The sequence below is a fragment of the Coccinella septempunctata genome, chromosome 7, assembly GCF_907165205.1.
Source record: "Coccinella septempunctata chromosome 7, icCocSept1.1, whole genome shotgun sequence".
In the NCBI taxonomy this organism is placed as follows: Eukaryota; Metazoa; Arthropoda; class Insecta; order Coleoptera; family Coccinellidae; genus Coccinella; species Coccinella septempunctata.
In genome coordinates this window covers 20720639-20742277 of record NC_058195.1, presented here as the reverse complement: position 1 = coordinate 20742277, position 21639 = coordinate 20720639, and the positions used below count along the sequence as shown (strand labels likewise).

General features: G+C 35.1%; 1 protein-coding gene across 2 annotated transcripts in view; it reads left to right on the top strand.

Annotated features, from left to right (window-relative positions):
* LOC123318072 (TBC1 domain family member 16) overlaps positions 1-21639 on the top strand; it is a 443130-nt gene that overhangs the window by 142754 nt on the left and 278737 nt on the right. For both annotated transcript variants that reach the window (XM_044904769.1, XM_044904768.1), the window contains exon 2: positions 18311-19256. In XM_044904769.1, coding sequence (XP_044760704.1) covers positions 18317-19256 — 940 coding nt within the window. In that variant the 5' untranslated portion in view covers positions 18311-18316. The remainder of the gene's footprint in view (positions 1-18310; positions 19257-21639) is intronic.

Here is a 21639-nt window from a genome sequence, read left to right as displayed (position 1 = left end):
GTAGCGAGTGATCTAACTGAATTTTGGTTTCAAGGTCCTTGTTGGTTGCAATTAAACAGTGATGAATACCCTATAGGCAAAGACTGTAATACTTTGGAAGAAATTCCAGAAACAAGAACGGTTTCAAATATTGCTTCGAACAATGATGATTCAATTTTCACGAAATTCTCGGATTTAGGAAAACTGAAAAGAGTTGTTGCCTATTGTTGGCGATTTATATTCAATGCAAGGAAGTCTAGTCATACGAAGGCTGGTCCTTTAAGTATAAGCGAGATAGATGAAGCATTCGACACTTTATTAAGAGTAGCTCAATTTGATTCATTTAGTCAAGAAATATCTGATTTAAGAAAACGAAAATGTGTGAAAAATTCAAGTTCACTTGTAAGCTTATATCCGTTTCTTGATTCAAAAAATATTTTACGGGTAGGAGGCAGGATTTCGAGAGCGAACTTTGCTTATAATAAAAAGCATCCAATAATTTTACCTAAAAACCATCCACTTACAATTTCTATAATGCGCAATGAGCATCAAAAATTACTTCATTGTGGTCCACAACAATTATTATTCACGATAAGAGAAAAGTTTTGGCCGTTAGCAGGTAGAAATGTGGCCCGCAAAATTATCCATCTATGCGTTAGATGTTTTAAGGCAAACCCAAAGGCTTGCGAGTACATTATGGGTAGTTTACCTTCAGAAAGACTATCTCAGGCATTTCCTTTTATCAATGTAGGATGCGATTACGCTGGTCCCTTTTATTTGAAGGAAGGTAAGGCTCGTAAGCCAACTGTAACCAAGGCTTGGATTGGCATATTTGTATGCATGGTTACAAAAGCAGTCCATATTGAGTTAGTGACAGAATTGAGTACTCAAGCATTTTTCTTATGTTTTAAGAGATTTATAAGTAGAAGAGGAAGACCAAACATGATTTTTTTCGATAATGGAACCCAGTTTGTAGGCTCGAACAATGAACTTTTGAATTTCTTCAAGTCTAATGGTGATTTGATCACTTCGCATTTCACTAATGAGCGGATAACTTGAAAATTTTTTCCACCAAAGGCGCCCAATTTTGGAGGCATTTGGGAATCATGCGTTAAGAGTACGAAACATCATCTAAAAAGAATAATAGGTAATAGTCAATTGCGTTATGAAGATTTTTCAACAATATTGTGTCAGATTGAATCCATACTCAATTCCAGACCACTTACCCCCCTTTCCTCTAGTCCTGATGATATGTCTCCACTCACGCCTGCGCATTTTCTCATTGGGCGACCCCTCACAAGTTTGCCTGAGGCCCGGTACTTTCACGTGCGAATAAATAAATTTATTCGCATTTATTAAGTCTTATTCTTAGGATAAGTAAAAATGCAGTCTTTTCACTTTCAGATAGTGTTATTCATCGAATAAATCTGTCATTGAAACTTAATTAGAAGAGTTTATTTGTCATAGATCGAATGTCGGTACGTCATTATTCGTTGAATAAAATTTATTCGAAGGTGAAAGTACCGGGCCTGAATCTAATTATGTAGATATTCCTGATGGTCGATTGAAGGTGTATCAGCAGAGGAAAAAGATGGTACAGTTATTCTGGAAACGATGGAGCAATGAGTATATCAATGGCTTGCAGACTAGGTTGAAATGGAAGGTCAATGGTTCCAACATCATCAAGAATGAAGCATTGGTATTGGTAAAGGAAGACAACGTACCTCCTCTGATGTGGAAAATGGGAAGAATCGTAAGTCTCCATCCAGGTGATGACAGCGTTGTGCGCGTTGTGTCAGTGCGCTACAGCGACGGTAGCATTCTCAAAAGGCCTGTAACAAAAGTGTGTGTTCTTCCTATTGACGAGAATATGAACTCAATTTGCGAGAAGAAGAAATGTTAAAATTTAAGATTGAAAGAAAAAACTTAGTTGTATGCATACTTACCATTATATTGTTCATGTATTCACAACACTGTTTCATTTTAAAAACATTATTTGTAGCAGTATTTTTTTTTGTTTTTGTTGAAATGTAGCCATTTCAAGGCAGGTGGTATGTTAGTGATCCGGCAACATTGTAAAAAGTAATAAAAAGGCAGATGGGCACCGCGAGTGTGCAAGTCGAGTCAGTAGAGTACAGTCCACTGCGATGAAGAGATGACATGCTCTTCAATAAAGCATTTTACAATTTCGAGTGTTTTAATCTAGTACAAAAGTGATGAAACAATCCCCCACCCTGAGTTACCAGAGATTGCGAAACTACCTAGAGAAGCATAAAATAATTTCAGATAGACAGTTTGGGTTTCGGAAGAAAAGATCCAACTCCGACGTTGTATCCACGCTGTGCGATACAGTTTACAAGGCTTTGGACTCTGACGAAGTGGCTCTTTGTGTGTTCCTGGATCTCTCCAAGGCCTTTGATACCGTGGACCACACTATAATGCTGGACATCTTGGAGGGCGTGGGTGTACGTGGTGTTCCGCTGAAACTCTTTGACAATTATTTGAGGGACAGAACCCAGATGGTAAAGTTTGGCGATTTTCTTAGTCACCCATTAAATGCCGACGACACAGCCTTCCTATATAGGGATACAAACTGGGAGTTGAGGTGCAGAGCAGAAAGGGAGCTGGAAAAAATATTCAATGCTGTCAGTGACAAATATCTCACAATTAATCTTGAGAAAACTTAATATCTGCCATTCTCCATTTATAAACCTAACCTGTCCCTCTTCGACATGTTAAGGATCAGAAATGTGGGCGGGAACTTGCAAATTGCCCCGGTCACCTTCATGAAATATTTGGGGGTCAACATAGACCAATTTCTGCGATGGGACGTTCATGTTAACAGTGTTGTTGCTACTTTGAGGAACTTTTTATATCGATTTCGCTTCTTGTGTCTAATCTTGGAGAGAAGAGATCTGAAGGTGTTGTACCATGCATTGGTGGAGTCCCGTTTACGTTATGGCATTTTGGCATGGGGTGATTTATTAATATAAACTTGAGACAGAATACATTCATTAGAATTATTTTACAAAAGGAAAGACTATATCCCACGGATAAACTTTATCTGGAGGCAGGGGTCATGGGTATGAGGTAGACATATGTTTATACTTTACTGGTATACACGTATAAGAACAAAAATATTCTCACTTAGCCGGAACACGATTATGATACTCGAGGAAGAACACAACACAAGGTTTCGTCATCTAGGGCACATCTGACAACGAACACACACTTTCCTTATCCCGTACGTACTCAACTCTTTACCTCTGGAGCTGAGAATTCGGCTGAACTCACTTAATTCTTTCAGGTTGCTTAGTGGTACTATAAGAAATTATTTAAGGAACACTGATAGACTTAACATCGCTAACTTTGTGAATAGAATAGGAAAAATGCTGATAAATTAGTTACTCATCAGTAGTAAATTCTGTACCTACTCATTCTGAGATGGCTAGTATGAGCCTCCGCACAACCATATGGTTTTGGGGGTTTATCCTGTTTAGTTGTTCTTTCTTTTTTGGTTAATTTTTGTATCTTCATTTTCACTGAAACTGTAAATTTGTGGTTTATAAATAAACATTATTATTATTATATGACAGTATTTTTCATGAATTTACCTGAAAAATTTCCCACTTAGTATTTCAGATAATACTATTTTCTCATTTCGTCTTATTTTTCTTGAGTGTATTACATCCCTTTTCACGATTTTTCTCCCAACTCTCAAGTCTATGTTGCTTTTTTTTTTTTATAATAACCTTTATTGAAATTTACAATCTACTTTTCACAAGTAATGAGTAAATATGGTGATATCAAAATGTCATGTAGAAGTTATCAAACTTATTGAAACTTCTTATTCACACTTTCGTAACCTTCTTCTGTTGAACGGGTTTTCCGCTAGTTGGTCTACGCAGCTGTTTTCATGTCCTTCCAGATTTTGTAGATATTTTTTTGAGCGTTTTCCTATCTCATCAATAATGAAGGGGATTTTCAAATCATTATGTATGGTGAAGTTTGAGACGTACCATGGAGCATCTGTTAAGGCTCGAAGGATTTTGGATTGGACTCTCTGTATTATTTGGATGTTCGATGCCTTGGCACATCCCCAGAATCGAATCCCGTATGTCCATATGGGTTTAATTATGGCTTTGTAAATCAATACTTTTTTTTGGAGAGATAGCTTGGATTTTCTGCCTATTAGCCAGTACATTTGTCGAAATTTCATATTAATTTGGGTCTTCTTAGCTTGAATGTGTGGTTTCCAGGTGAGTCGTTGGTCTAAGTGGATTCCCAGATATTTGGCTTCTGTTCTAACTGGGATTTGGTTCCCATTTATCTTAACTGGTGGACATATGTTCAGTTTGTTGGTGAATGTGACTTGGACTGATTTTGTTTCATTGATGGTAAGGCGCCATTTTCGATACCATTTCTCCAGTTCATTCAGATGTTCTTGGAGCTTTTCGGAAGCTGTACTTGCGTTTTCGTGGGCTGTGAGTGTTGCTCTGTCGTCTGCAAATGAGGCTATCGTAGTGTTCTGATTTTCTTGAATGTCTAATGTATATATCAGATAAAGCAGTGGACCCAGTATGCTTCCCTGTGGTACTGCTGCTTTTATTTCAGTTGGTTCAGATAGAGCATCACCCTGTTGCACAGCAAAATATCGGTTGGTAAGGTATGATTTCATGATTAAATAGTATGGCTGTGGGAGAAGTTTTTTCAATTTGAAGAGTAAACCATTATGCCAAACCTTTTCAAACGCTTGGGATGAGTCCAGGAATACAGCTGTACAGTATTTATTGTCTTCAAGGCTTCTTGATATGGTGTTCATCACACGATGTATTTGATGGCTTGCCGAATGGTTTTTCCTGTATCCAAGTTGATGGTTGGGTAGTATTGTGAAAAAATCTATATCTTTCTTCAATCTTTTGATTGAGTCTGTAAAATCCCACGTCGTTTTCAGGTTTGTTCGGTTTATGGATCATTATTATCTCGGCATATTTCCAGATAGTCGGGAAGTAGGAAAGGCTCATCATATGGTTGAATATATTGTTGAGAAGTAGTAAAGCCTCTTGTGGCAGTTTCTTCAAAATTTCTGGAGTAATCAAATCGAAACCAGGGGCTTTCTTATTTTTTAGTCTTCTTATTTCTTGAAGAACTTCCTTGGGTTTGAAAGGCTTTATGGGGAATGACATCTGGCACGCAACATCGAGGAAAGACTCAACTTCTGTTTCGTTGTAGCCTGGGTGCGGATCATTCGGTTTGAGTACTCTTGACAAGTGTAGAGCGAAGGTTTTTGATTTTTCCTCGTCGCAGTTGGCCCATTCCCCAGTTGTCTTTCGGATTGGAGGTTTTCGTGTTATAGGTCTCTTATACTTTTTCGTGGCTTTCCAGATGTAGTGCTCACTGTTGTTGTCTATATTTTGAATGTGGTGTTCAAATTGGGAGTTGTAGTAATCTTCAAGAGTTTTGTGTAGTTTTCTGCATAAGTGATTATAAATTGTTTTATCTGGGTTTCGGGATCTTTGCCATCTACTTCTAGCTCGTCGTTTTTCAATTACCAGTTCTAGAATTCGCAGTGGTAATTTCTTTTCGATATCATCCTGTTCTGGTGGGGTTGGTGTGGATTACCAGGCTGCTCTCTGAATTATTTCTGTTATATACCTTGCAGCTTCTTCTAATTCTTCCGTTTCTTGGAGTTCAATGTCTAGTCTTATGTTATCACTTACTATTTGTTGGAATAGTTTCCAGTTGGTTTTAGATGTTGTGAGTGTACTTTTTTTCTCCCGGAACATTGCAGTTGTACTCAAGGTCATCAAGATTGGTGAGTGATCCGATGATAGGTCTGCATTTGGTTCAGCCTGCATATAATTCCTATTTATTCCATTTGTGACGAAGAAGTCTAGGATGTCTGGTATTTTGTTCGGGTCAGTTGGCCAGTATGTTGGTGTTCCGTACGAAACCACTTGAAGATTTCTTCTTGTTATCACCTCCTTCAGGTTGCGTCCTTTAGGGTTCATTAGCCGTGATCCCCAGTGGTTATGCTTCGCATTCCAATCTCCTCCAATTATGAATCTTCGCCTGAAGTTTTGGAAAAACTCCGTATATTCGTTTTCGGTTATATTGTGTCGTGGTGGTGAATAAATTGCTGATATGTCGAAGCTCCACGTTTCTGTGTGTACTGTTATATTTGTAGCTTGTATTTTTTCTGTGACAAAATTTGGCAGTGTATGGTGTTTGATATTGCTCCGAATAAGTATAGCTGACCCACCCTGCTCTCTACCACTTGGATGTTCGGCAAAATATGTAGTATAGTGTGGGATCTGGAAATACGTTCTTTCAGTGAAGTGGGTTTCTGATATCAGTATTATGTCTATTTTATATAGGTTCATAAAAGCTTTAAGCTCATTTTTGTGGTTTGGAAGGCCGTTCGCGTTCCATGAAGCTATGCGGATGAAGCTGTTGAATTTTAATGAAGTTTATTCACGAGTGTTGTGAGCAGATTGAGATAATCTGATTCTGGTTCATCATCTGCGTGATCATGGATTTCAGGTCGAAAAGGAAACTATTCATCATGGTTTCTAAGGAAGAGTTTTGTCTCTGAGAGGGTGGATCTTCATGTTCGTTATTTCGCTGAAGGGCTTGGGCGTAAGACATTCCTTTTGGTTGTCTGCTTGTTGGTTGTTTGTTTGGTTGTTTGTTTGTTGGTTGTTTGTTTGGTTGTTGTTCTGTTTCTTGAGTTGTTTCTGGAATGTTCTGTTGTCTGTCATATTGCAGGGGGTTTTTATTGTTGTTTTTCGTTTTCGATATGAGTTTATATACCTGGCATTCTTTGTAGTTGGACGGATGATCAACCCCACATAATGCACATCTTGCTGGAGTCGATTTTACGCACATGTATGGTCTATTGCAATAAGTTTTGGAGTGTCCATATTCTTGACATCTAGTGCATTGTATAATTTCTTTTTTTCTTTTTGGTGGTTCGATGCTTATTTTCTGATTTGAGATGAACTCCAATTGGTATATGTCTTTATTGTTTTCGTTTGGTTCCAAGTCCACATAAAAAAACGGAAGTGGATTTTTCATTCGATCTCTTATAATACTGATGTTCCTGACTTTATGTCCGTGTTTTTCCATGTCTGCTTTTATGTCAGTTGTTGGAATACTGGGATGAAGGTGTCTGACAACTATCCTGTAGGCTCTGTCTTGTTTAATTTGGTAGGTATGAAAGATGATGTTTTTTTCTCTCAGGAATTTTACTAGTTGTCTGTAGGTTTCTGGATTTGTGACGTTTATCTTTACACAATTGTTGGTCAAAGTTTTTGAATAATATTGTTCATCAACAATAGCGGTTGATAGAAGTTCAATCATTTCTGGGAAGTTTGTAACTCCGTGTATAAAAATGGGTGGTGGTTTTGGTATTTTCGGTGGTGATTCTGTAATATCATCGTTTTCCTTGTTGAGATATTGGAATCTATTGCTGGTTTCAATTGGTGAATTTTCATTTATTTCTGGCGAAGGGTTTGAGAACTTTCTTTTCTTTATTGTTTGCCATTGAAGGCTGTTAGCCATAGTATTACTGTTTTAGTCGCCCACAGCGATATTTCTTTCAAGCTTATGATTTTATTTTCAACTGCTCATCTTCATTTTCATCAGGTTCTAGGACTCTATTCCTGCTCAAACAGTCAACCTCGATTTTGTGCTTACCTGGAGAAGAAATAATTTTAAAATTGCACTCGGATAAATGATAAATTAAATCTCCTAAATCTTCGTCCGTTCTACATTTCACATTTAATTTTTCTAACGGTTTATGATCTGTAAAAACCGAAAAATTTTTTTCTATCAATCTTTGATGGCTAGGCGTTCTAGGTAAATTGCTTTTTTTTTCTTTTGAGCTTCATTTTCGAGAAGTATGAGTTTTTTCGGGAAGTATGCTATTGGTTTTTCTTCTCCGTTTATTTGGGGCTTTTTCAAAATTGCTCCGATCCTTTCAAACTAGCATCTGTATACTGGGTGGGCTTTTTAAAACAAAACGAACGAGATAACAGGGGGAATAAATTTATTTCGAAAAAATGCCCGGACATGTCGATTTCTGTTTCGAGGGGGACAACTTTTAAGGTCAAATTCACAACCATATCGCTTCAACCCTTAGTGTTAAAACACCAACCCCTAAATTTTGAATAGGAAAGATAGGGTGAGTGATACCTCATTTGAAAGGTCTTTTCATCCTGAATTCAGCGTATTAATCTTTTTCTCATTTGATGCATTTGTTTTCGATATATTCAATTTTGAATTTCGTACAGTACCAGTGATTCCGCTAACCATGCTATGTGAAATCATCAATTATTTGACTAATTCATTCTTTGGTTACGATGGAAACCATTAATTTTCAACATTAAACAACGAAATAATTATTATTAGTAATTACTTTCTTCAACAATTGAGGTGGTTGTCTCGTTTGTTCCGTTTTAAAAAGCCCACCCTGTATATATAAATAGGTAAAATAGGATCAAATATTCCCAAAACTGGTTGAAAACAAAGCAAATATTTAATCTTATCAAATGCTTCTTGACAATCAATAGTCCAAATGAATTTTTTATTTTTCCTCAAAAGATTATGTAGTGGATCTAATATAATTGTGTGAGTCATCAGATACTTATTGTAAAAATTTATTTTGCCTAAGAACTGCCTAACGTTCGAGGGGTGAACCGGTCATGAAAATGTTGTACACCACAATTCAGACAATTCACGCAATTCCTATTATAGCATATAAAACAATTCAGACAATTCAACAATTCACACAATTCAAGGAAATTCATGGCAATTCACGGCAATTCACGGACAATTCAATACAATTCATGGCAATTCAATACAATTCATGACAACTCAATACAATTCATGACAATTCAATACAATTCATGACAATTCAATACAATTCATAGTTATGTATTTTTTTCTTTTTTGAATATATATTTTGGGACATCACACTATGAGAGGTCTGAAACCACTCAATAATATGTCTTATAGATATAGCCAGATAGTAGTTAGGGCTAACTGAGGCTAGCTTACAGAAATTGCTTCTATCCATGGATATCCTATACTTCTTTGTTTGATGTACTATTAACCTCCCCTCATCAACATAGTTATATAGTTATATAGGCTGATTCAAACAACTTTGAGATTCAACTGAATAAAATGTTGTGAAAACGACCTAATATAGGATAAGAGCATTTCCTTCCATAACGACAATTTTGGATTTTTCCAAATTGAGGTATAAAATTGTATGATCCGAAAAAATACTTTCAGGTAAATTTTTTAAATTTCCCTCAGCAAATGGCTCTAGAGTTATTCTGTGCATAAAATCTTTTTGGTCAAAATGGGCAACCCTAATATTAAATACAACAGAGCGTTACCGTTCGTAACGACAATTTTTGTAGGTTTTTCCAAATTGAGTTATAAAATTTTATGAAGCGAAGAAATACTTCTAGGTGGAATCTTTTGAATCAGTACCTTCTATCAAACGCAAATTGATCGAATAGTTGAAAAAAATGGTTACTGTGCAAGCTATTAATTTTAAATCATACATCAACATGTCGAGTTATTTTATGGAATTTTATGAAAGTATGTGAAGTACTACAAAATAATAACACAACTTGTTTCAGAAACATGGTGCTTTGAAATCAAGATTGTGTTCTCACAAATGTTGTTCGTTCAATTTATATGGAATAACAAATAGCTTACAGAATATCCATCAAGAGATTCGACACACGTGCTGAAATATCTATGTCTACTTTTTGAGTGCTGAAAACAATTATTAATATTATTAATTCATCTTCACTGATTAATCAACTGAAAATATATTCAGATATCGATTGAAATTTATTTTGGGAGGATTTTGCATCTCTTCATAAACTTTTTAGGGTTTTCTCTCCCAATCTCTGAAACAAAGAATTATAATTTCAACGTTATTTATTTTGAGTTCATTGTCAGGCAACAATTTTTTCTAGTTGATTTGCTCCTGACAAATTAGTGCAAGAATTTACGCAGGAGCAAATCGTTGATTTCATTTTTAATTGATTTTGTTTCAGAGATTGGGAGAGAAAACCCTAAAAAGTTTATGAAGAGATGAAAATATATTCCTCTCCGAATTGCCCAATTCGATGATCCTTAGTGTGTACCTACATATCTAGGAATTCATTCAACGCGAACCTTAATTATTACATTACTAAAGCTCTATTGATTACAAATGGTATAATCGAAATATATGATTTATATATTATTTGAAACATTAGACAAATGTTTCAAATAATTTTTATTTTAGACTTGGAGAGACATCTCCAAGCGAGTCTCCAAGTCTTAGATGAACCTCCGAATGATCTTTGTCAGGTTGAGAGGGAAGAAGCTGTGAATATATAATTGACATTATCGATATACCGATATAGACCGACATTTCGAATTAACATCTTCTCAGAAATTATAAAAGTGTTAAAAATGAGGTTGAAATAACCAAAATTATATGATATGCATTGAAGAAAGAACGCCCGTTCTTAACAATGATTTTAATGGGTTATTCCCAACAGAGTAATAAAACGGTTTCAACCAAAGGAATCGTTTCAGGTACCTGCTATTGAACGCAAAGAGATCGGGACCAATATTCACCAATATTGTTGGTGAATAGTCCTTGTACAGGTTAACAATGTGTTTTGATGACTGTTCATGATGTAAAATGTTATATCGAACCAATTTACTCTATTCTCAAGAATGCACATGTCTCGAGAAAATTTGAAATTTTTAACTTTGAATCCCTCCAGGCCCCCTGTACGGGCTGACAATGAGCTTTTGATTGGTATAAATCAAGGTATGAATAATATCCGATTGCACCATATCTCATTTTTTTTCCAAGAGAATCTCAAATCCTAAAACGAGCATTAATATCTTTTTCAGAACTGTAAGAATTGTATACTGAACAATACAGTTATCCTAAGAGCGCGGCGTTGACAGATTGTAACTGTGGATGAAAGAAAACTGGCTTCACACCCGTATTAAATTATTGTGTATCAATAAGAAATAATGAAAAAGTGATGTTGTATAATTCTTACCTGCTCAATCTTATATCACTTTAATTCAAATCACAGAATACAGAAATTAAACTCGGAGTTTGCACTATTGCGCCGGCATGCGACTATATACATGTCTACATGAATATGACTATATACATGTCCATATACATGTGCAAACCTCCCTTTCTGCGTCCTAATAGTTGGACACCTATGAATTGCAAGACAGCGAATCACCCAACAATTAGAAAATGCATTGCAATTCATAACAATTCCAGACAATTCATGAGAATTTTCGAACAATTCACGGAAATTAATAGTTCAGAACAATTCTTTATAATTTACGACGATGGCCAAGTTTCCTAAAACTCCAAAATCGAATTCGAATTATTTATGGAAACCCATTTCCATTAGTTATCCAACACGTAAGAGATTCGCTTCAAAATTCAGATATACACCCTTCGAAACTTAATGAACATTCGATTGTGTAAAAGCGTGTAACGTAGAATGCCCTTACTACAGTCTAGTAATTTTTGTCAATTCGACACCAGTGAAACCGATCAAGAAAATATCGAATTCCATATCCACCGAAATATCCACATATTACAAAAACAAATTTCTGAATTCTATACCTTAGAACATATCCATGTTCAATGAGAGAGCTCTTCTGAAATCACAATTTCCGACCGAATGCAATGTGTTAAAATTTAAAAAAAATAAATTTCCATATATGTATAAGAGTTATAAAAATTCTCAGATTTTGAAATTTAGAAAAATAGCCCATTCTCTACAATTCACGACAATTCTCAACAATTCCTGACAATTCACACAATTCTTGGCAATTCACAACAATTCTTGACAATTCCCCACAATTCCTGGCAATTCCTGGCAATTCATGACAATTCTCAACAATTCTTGGCAATTCAATTCAATTCATGACAATTCCTGTAATTTGTACACCACAATTCACGACCGGTTCACCCCTCGCTAACGTTAGTTCTAGTCCTTAGTGTAGGAAAACTTCTTAATGACACTAAACTATCTTTCAGAGGACGAATCGAATTATTTTCTATGATGCATCCCAAATATTTTACCCAATTCCTGGCAAAGGTACATTTTGAGAATTTCAACCTAAATCCTTCCTTTTTTATTGCTTCCAAAAGCTGTGCTATGTGCTCCATGTGCTCATCAAATGTTCTCGAAAAAACCAGAATATTATCATGAATATAATTTACTGTGAAGTTAGAGAGTCTATTTTTCCTAATAATATTGCTCAAAATTCTTTGAAAAATCGCTGTTGAGGTTTTTAAGCCAAATGGTAAACATGTCCATTTCAAGTGACTTTCTTATGTTATGAATCCTGTTTTTTTTCTGTCTTCGATTTTCAGCGGTATAGACCAGAACGCTGAATTTATATCTTACTTGGAAAAATATTTGCAATCCTGGGTTTTCTCTACAAGTTCCTCAATCAATTTAAACATGTTGTGATTGGGGAACTACGATTTTGTTTAAGTCCCTGAAGTCAATGCACAATCTGGATCTTTTATTATCTTTCATTTTGTAGGCCAAGGTTAAAGGAGCAGCTTATGGACGATTCGATTCTTCGAGCAGTTTCCTATCCAATAATTTTGCAATTTATTGTTCAATTTCATTCTTGCATCTATCGTACACCGGTTTGGTCTCTTGCTAGGATATTTTTTTATGAGCAAGTCAATATGAGCTTCATAATCTTTCACTGTTCCTACGTCATACTTATCTTTCGCAAAAATTGACTTATATTTGTTTGTTAGATTGTCTATTTAATTTTTTTCCTTATGGTCTAGATGATTGATATAAATCTCAAATTCTGTTTCATCTACACGTTCGTTGAAGTTAATAATTTGTTCGGAATAATCCGATTTCATATCGATGTTTTCAATTTTTTTTCTCCTTCATTTAATTACTTGTCTTCATCATATGATGATGAATTTTCATTAGCTATGTTAATTCTTCCTGGAATAATTTGTTTTTTTTCTAATTTCTCCTTTTGACATAAACCAAATTTTTCAATGCAGTCAAAACCTATTAGAAAATCATAGTTTAAATACCCACTGTTTATCACGAATACAGCAATTATATTTCCATACTGAAGATTTTTGCTTTTAGAGTTATTAGTGCATCTGCTTTCCTGACGACATTGATTGTTCTTAAATTCTCATTACTAATATTGCGTGTTTGTTCCTTATTCATTCTAATTAATTTCGAATTTATCAAAGAAACATTTGACCCTGAGTCATAAACGGCTTTAACTTCAAGACCATCGTTGAGCAATACCTTTAATTTAATCAATGGTGTCAAATCTAGATTTTTTGATCTTCTTTTATCAATACATCTTCAAGTTCTGAAACATTAATACACTCTATTTTCTCATTTTTCCGACCATGTGCTCTTGGTTTAAACCAACATATTATGGTTCTGAGTGGTATCGTGTACCTTCGTTATTTTTTTCACAAAACTTGCATGGCGTTTTTATTATATTATTTCCTTCCTGTTTCTTCACTTTGTTTTCCATGAAGTTTATCCTCACACCTAGATGTTCTAGTTTTCCTAATTCATTGAAGATATCTTCAGTTTCAGTCAATTAATCTCTATCGATCTTATCAGCTATAAAATTTGGCAAACCTGTAGCTATTAAATCTATGAGTGTACCAGTATCAATAGTTCTCCGTACCTCCAGCAAAAGTCTCTCCTCCGTTACTGCATACTCTAGTAATGATCCTGATTGATATCTGAATGACATTGCATATCTAATCTGGCTCCATCCTTTCTTAACGTAAGTTTTCATGAATTTATTTTCAATCGTTCCCACTCTGAGTTTATGGTACATTTATCATCATACTACTGAACCAATCTAGGCTGGATTCTTCCAAAAATAATTTAAATATTTCTATTTTCATTTTTATCCTACTTCTTTCGCATTCGTTTTCAAAATCTTGCATCCATTGGTACGTATTAAAGCTTATTATAGAGAATTTTTCGAATATGAATTTTTCTGGAACTTTTTGCGAATTCTCGCGATCATTATTTTTCTGCTGGTTGATTACTGTTTGTAATAATTCGGTCATAGAATTCCCATTGACCGCAGTTTTTTTTTTTCTTTTCAATTTCCCCTTATTTTCCTTCTTCCAAGTAATAATCACCAACTATAAGGTTTTCATCTTCCTCAAGTTAGAGCTATTAAAACACTTCTTCACTGATGTCTTTTCTTCAGAGTATTTTCACCCTACCAACGGTTTGTGTTTTTTCCAATGTCAGATGCAGACTCATTGTTTGATATTCAATTGGAATAAGGAAGTTCTTATCATCTTGAGAGGTGATAGAGGTTAACGCAATACAGTTGCTTTTTCTATCCTCAGTCGCCACCATAACAAAATTAAATTTCAATTTATCCATAGTTAGAACCTCTTTACGTAATGTACGAAACGTACAATAAATATCCAAAATTAGATATATCAAAAATTCATAAACTCAATTCAACCAAATATTTCCATTCGAAATTACTTAGATCATTCTCTCTTTCATAATTGTTATTTCATGTGTAAGTAGGCCAGGTGAGACAATGCCAGGTGAGGATTGCAATAGTTTGTTTTAATATCTAACAGTCCTCAATCCAACTGCATCAATATTTCAAGTATAGAAAAATGTACTGAATATGCAAAATGTAATTCGGTTTCGATTATGCGGTCTTGACGTCATTGTACAATTTTACTATATATAGTTTGTTAGATTAGGAAATAAACGTTCATTATCAAATGATCCGCATTATCAATCTCAATCCTCGAGTCCCTAAGTTTTCACCAACCCAGAACTCTTAGAACTTGAGGTACAATTGAGATACCACCCCAACAGATGATGTCGTTTTATAATGTTTTTTCAGTGATAACAAGCACTTGTTTGTTTATCTGTCAGAAAGAGTTTTATTAATATAATCATTCTCAGTAACACTATTTACAAATCTCACCTGTAAGAAAGAGAAACGACATTAAATGCCAATTATTCACTTATAACAATTTCAATTCTCAAATAAGTTTTCGATAACAAAATTCAAAATTCTATAATAATAGATCAATGATCAATATTCTGCTATTATAACATTTTGATCAATTCATTTTAATTTAAATCAACAATGCTACTAGCGCAAGATTCAAAAAGAGTACACTGTACTTTTTTTACATATACAGTCCCTGGCCAAATTATTAGACGCATTGATTCGATGCAAAATCTCAATTAAACACGCTTTCTAATTGGTTATTAGGTTATTGGTTTTTGAATATTGAATCATTAAATTGAATGTATATGTTATATATGCTGTGAACATCTATAAACGTTTTTCACATATAATATATCATATTTAATAAAAAATATTGAGTTATTCATGTTTCAAAATAGTTGGAAATGAAATTCTAATATTTTGCTGAGCTACCTTGTGTAGCTATGAGAGCTCTATGCAAAATTGTTCGGTTTGCTGCATTCGTGGATGATGATTTCATATGGGGATTATCGAAATAATGTCCGAACCTGCAGCACACAAGACGTCCACTGGAAGACATATGTACCAGTGGCGGCTCGTGGTCATGAGAGCTGAGGGGGCTAATAGTTTTCGAGGAGTGTTGGAACAAACTCTTATCAGTCAATAAAGTATACTTCTTCAACATAATGAAAAGTTGTCAGTTCTAAGATTTTGAATGCAAGAGGATGCTATATGCTCCTTTGACTTGTTATGCCTTTCAATAGTTCGCGGTGAATTTTTCAAATCTGAAAACCCCGTTTTGAACCATGAAGTATATTTTGTTTGATGAGAAAATAGTAAATATGGCCAGCAAAATAATTTTTCCCGTTTGATCGATCCAGTTAACCAATCACATTTATCGTACCAAACAACACTGAAACTTCTATTCTGACGATTTTCGGTAGACTTTAGTGTAATTAAATTTGGTGGAGGTCTTGTAAAGGTTTTAACAACGTGTACAGTTAATTCTCAATATTCAATTCCATTTTATTTTTTGATCCGTATCAGTACTTACCCCTAACGCCCTAACAAAACAACCTATCTTAACAAGAATATATCACAAATTTCCCGAAGTTCCCGTTCTCCACGAAGTCGTTACATTCAAATTGAAAATTGAAATCATAACAACTACCGCCGGACAACGCCCCTACCGTCGGAGATCATGCGAATATAGTCGAAGACGGCACGAAAGAATCGATGGAGAACAGGGGAGCTGTGCCTCCTCTGGTACATTTTACGGGCGAATATGGTACAGTAAGTCAGCTGAATTCTTGTTCGGCTAGTATGTGAGTCCAGAGAACGTATGCGTGAGTTACACTATCAACGGAGGCAGCAGGCCCAACAGCCTCCGTCCGAATAGGCAGTACTAGGAATCTAGGAAATATTCACATTCGACGCGGCGGACGCGTACGCAGCCGGTGGATTGTATGATTGTTATGCTGGATTTTTATGAGCGGAGTACCGAAAAATGAACTAATTTTTATCTGAATATCTAGTTCAGGTGTTCGGAAAATTTATATAGAAATTACTTTCTGAAAATGAGGACATGCGCGAAGTGAATGTATTTTAACTCTAAGCTTTATGAGGAGGCTTAGCCACCCTTGCCTCCTCTGACGAGCCGCCCTTGATATGTACTGATTCATACTTTAGTACTAATATGACAACATCTGGGTACTTCGCCCCAATACCAGGTTGACCATCCAAAAATAGAGTGTATGTTTATGGATCCAGACGCTCTGAGATCATACAGGGTGTCCGGGGAGTAACTGTACATACTCATACCAGAGATAGAGTTGGACTAGCTGATTACTGATTGACTATAAAAAATTAATTTCTGGATTTACCTAGAAAGCTACAGGGTGATTTTCCAACTTCATGGAAATATTTAGACCATCATAAAATCCAAACTTATTGACGGATATTATTGAAACTTAGGAGGTTACTGACACATGCTAAGGTAGAGTTAGAAAGATATCAATTATTCCAGGGCCGGGCTCATAAATCTTCATTTAAAGTATTCAGGGTAAAAAAAACACTTTATACTTCGAATTACAAATAATTGATTCGCTTTTTAGAAAGAAGCTAAATAATGCTTCAATTTTTGGTATCGCTCAAAGTTGTCACATCAACAATTATTTTTTCATCAATTTCTTAATTTGGATAAAGTTCGAAAATTGCAATTTATTTACCTGTACAGGACTTAGTCATCTTGTGCAGGTCGAAAATAAATAATCAATTTTCTTAAAAAAGTCACTGAAGGTGAAGAAGACTATAATAATTTGTTGATATACTGGCTGGCCATCCCAGACGCGGATTTCACTTTGAGGGAGTAAATGAAGGTATTTTGAAAAAAAAATTGGTGATATAGGGTGTATAGGGTATACAGAAGCATATTTCAAAATCATTCTTATGTATATCAAGTGTTCGACAACAATGATATAGACCAAAGTTACACTTCTTCCAATGTAAAAACCTCTATATGAATTCAAAATTGGTATGGCAAGTTCAAATAATCATGAGTCTTATGATTTTCAGTTTGGGAGAATGTTACAAAATATCTAACTAGATTCAAAGATCAAGCTCAAAATTGCAGAGAAATGAATTGCTTATTAAAACACTGAACTTTTTTGTGAATTTTCCACTAATACTTTCGAATTTTATATTCAAACATGAGATTTTCAGTTCTCTTCATGGTGAAAAATTCAATTTTTCGAACTTTATCCAAATTCAAAAATTCATAAAAAAATGATTGTTGATGTGACAACTTTGAGTGATACCAAAAATTGAAGCATAATTTAGCTTCTTCCTAAAAAGCGAATCAATCATTTGTAATTCGAAATACAAAGTGAAGCTTATATATCCTGTACACTTCTCAACTCTTAGAGAAAAAGGTGTCCACTATGGGGCGATGAAATTGTTTGATGGCTCGCAATTTGAAAGTAGTCATAGATTAGTGTCGAGTTTTATCGGAGAAGGATTAACAACTACATACTTCAATTTGAACCCTATGGTTGAGATAATTTTGTGAAGAAAAAGATTGCCTTTGAATTACTTTGTTGTTTGATATGTATCTATTTCGTTTCGCATATCTGTGATATGTAGAAACTAGAAAAGGAATAAATGTACTATACTATATCATAATAAGAATATCGAGCTGATTCATTGTCGGCGATATTATCTCAGAGATACATTCAACAAAATTATGATATTGAAAAAACATTTTGTTTGTTTTCAGGATAACATGCCCCTTGGCGACTTCTTAAGACGTGCGTCGACCTACATCCTGGGGTTGGAAGAAGAAAAAACATTTTCACATCACTACGAAGATAATGAAATTCTATTCTGCAAGAATAATGTGTGTGTTCATCCACCATCCATGGTAAGGCGAGATCCCGATCTGCTTCATCACGCAGGCTACCTCACAGTTACAACTAAAGTTTTCGTCGATCAGTATACCGAAACAAAAAGACCTACCTTATTTCTCACTTGGATACCGAACTCAACCTTATCAAAAAGCCCGAATACTGTTCAAAACTTTTTTATTCTCAAGAATGGATATCACAAAAGAATTAGTTCTGAAAGTTTGAGTTCCAACGATTCCGGCGGGAGTTTTGTCGAAAGACAGATAGGCTCGAATTTCCAAACTACGAATCCATTTTCAAACAGCTATAATAATGAGGATACTACCAGCGAAGGTTTGAGCTCCGATGAAAGTGATAAGGAAGAAAGAATTATCAATATAAATGTAGATATAGCCAATCCTGAAATAGAAATATTAACAACTCCTGATAGTATGAAAGATATGAACGAGCATCTGGAGAAATTTAAATTTTCTAGATTAGAATCCATGATATCAAACGAGAGCCAATATGCTAATTGGAATGCAACACCGGAATTTCTGGCACAAAAACATAATCTGATATTTCCAGACAGTAGCAGTAACTCTCCAATTCTTACAGCCGAACAGCCGCACAAGAGCCTAAGGTTTAGCGTTGATCTAAGCCAGATGCGATCATTGAGATTATTTTTCAACGATCCGGCTTGCACTTGTGGACAGTTGGTGGTTGCCTCAAGAGAATCTCAATATAAAATTTTGCATTTCCATTATGGCGGATTAGACCATTTAGCCCAAGTCCTACATCAATGGCATTCCCTGTTACATAGTATAAAACTTGTTCAAGGTTTGTGTATTTCAGGATTTCTTTGTATCAAACGTAACACACGTTCGAAAAAAATAATGGAGCGTAGGGGGTATTTCTCTGTATTCATAGTTCTTCTATAGAAAAAAAAAATTTTTTTCACATTCAGAATGCTTTATCATTCTCGGGTGGCATATGCTATATTTTTCACTGAAAAAATTCAGACATCTACAAAAATTCCAAAAATGTAAGAAAATTGGCAATTTTCAAGCTTTTGTTGCGTACGCTGCGAAAACCATATGACTTACAGTTCTACAAAAAAGTCAGCGAGAGCATATGTCTATCTCTCAAGGTTAACTGAAAAAAACCCTCTGAATGTAATAAAAATTTTACCAAAATATTGCCTTATTTCAGAGGAGGTTTTTATGAATACGGTATCGATCCTGATTCAAATAAATAAGCTATTCATCACAATTATTTAATAAAGACGTCAGTGAGAAACCGGCTACAGACTAGGGCTCGGAATTTTCGGGATGAGTCAATTCGAATATTCGTTTCATGCTTTTTTCGAATATTCGAATTTATTCGAATTTTCGAATTATTCAAATTATTCTAATATCATTTGAATTTAGTAGAGCCCTCTACACAAATACCCGCTTCCCGTACGGAAAGATATCAGTTTTTTTTTTTGTCTAATATCGCATCGCATTGATTTCCTATTTTATTGGAAAAAAGTGGAGAGATAGAGGACCTAATTTAATATTTGGAGTGTTTTATCCTTTTTTCATGGAGCTGTTTAGCTGTGAGGTGTACGTGATAATAGTTCTCTTTAGGGCAGTCCAACGATCTGTCACGATTAGCTGATTGCCTGCTGAGCCTTGTGGACCGACGTAAACAAACCGATTTCTAAGTCTTCACAGAGGCTTGGAATCAATACCATCGCAGATATTTTATTCATTTTCAAACGATATAGGCATATTTTAGTTGTTTTGTGTGGTAGATTACGAGTGTGAATTCCTGTTATCCTTTGTTTTGCGACCTGCACGTCCCCAGCGGCCATATTTAATTGTTTTGTTGGAGTGGCCTATTGTGCTCCAATGTTAACTGGTACAAATTAAAGGTTTTTCCATACTTCGGCATTTCTTCTTCAAACGAATCTTGGGTCTGTTCTGAAATCTGCATTCGTTTTATTGCTCTTTGTTTGCACATTTCACTAAATACAAACGTGCGTCGCCGTCGGGCTAGGAGCAATAAAAATGTGTCATTGCAAAGAGGGTTTTTGCCGGAACTCAGCCAAATTGCCGATATTTGGACATAAATATGTCTCTGTTCAAATATAAGAGAATGCAAACAAACAAACCAAATCGGTTTATTTTGCTTAAACCTGATATTTTATTGGTCAAACGGTCTTATTTACAACTGTGAACTACCCTCGATTGGCCTCTGGACGGAAACTACCTGAATACGCCAGGCCTTACTGCGCGACTTTGTTGTGATGTCTCTTATATTTGAACAGTGTTTTGATAGTAGGCCGTGTGAGAGGGTGAGCTGCGAACGGATTCAGAAAAATTTAGTGTTATCATTGTGTTTGGATAAGTGACATTCTAATTGTGAAAGTGTTAAAGTTTTTGAAGTATACGTAAAAAACTATACGTTTTGCAAAGTACGTGTGATATCACAGTGAGTATTTCACATGATTTTTTATCAATTTTACTCGCAAGATAATCAATAAATATTCGAACATACTAATTTATTCATTCAATGATTTCATAATACTTATTTTCAATCGTTTTTATTTCAAATATTGACTATTCAAAAATAATAGGGAGTGATGATCAAAAATTAAATTATGCATTATGCATAAAATGTGGTACAGAAAAACTTTTCAGACCTGTTACTAAATTCAAATTTCATCTCAATCCAGTTTCTCAATTCAGTTGTATACCTTCTTTACATAAGTTATGTACTTTCTTACAGTACCTACGTTTTCATCTCAATTCAGTTTTATACCTTTTTTACATAAGTTATGTCTTTTCTTACAGTACCTACGTTATATTCACCGAAAAATGCCACGTCTTTGTGGAAGATCCAGAAATATTGGTAGACGTAGTCAACGATCGCAATATGTCCATAATCGTCGATTGAATAGAACAATAATTGAGGAACACTCAACGGATAACGTAAATTTAGGAGATCCAGTTACAAATACACGTACAGATGAGAATTTAGAACAACCCCATCAACGTCTTCGTACTAATACATTGAGACAAAGAGAGGAGAGTCTACGAGAGACCGACGCACAGAGAGAACGTGATCGACAGCGAATGCAACGTCAACAAGCATTGACACGAGCATCATTTAATCGTCTTGCGTTCGGATATGACCATAATATCGACTATTCGTCGCACTCACTAATTACGATCGG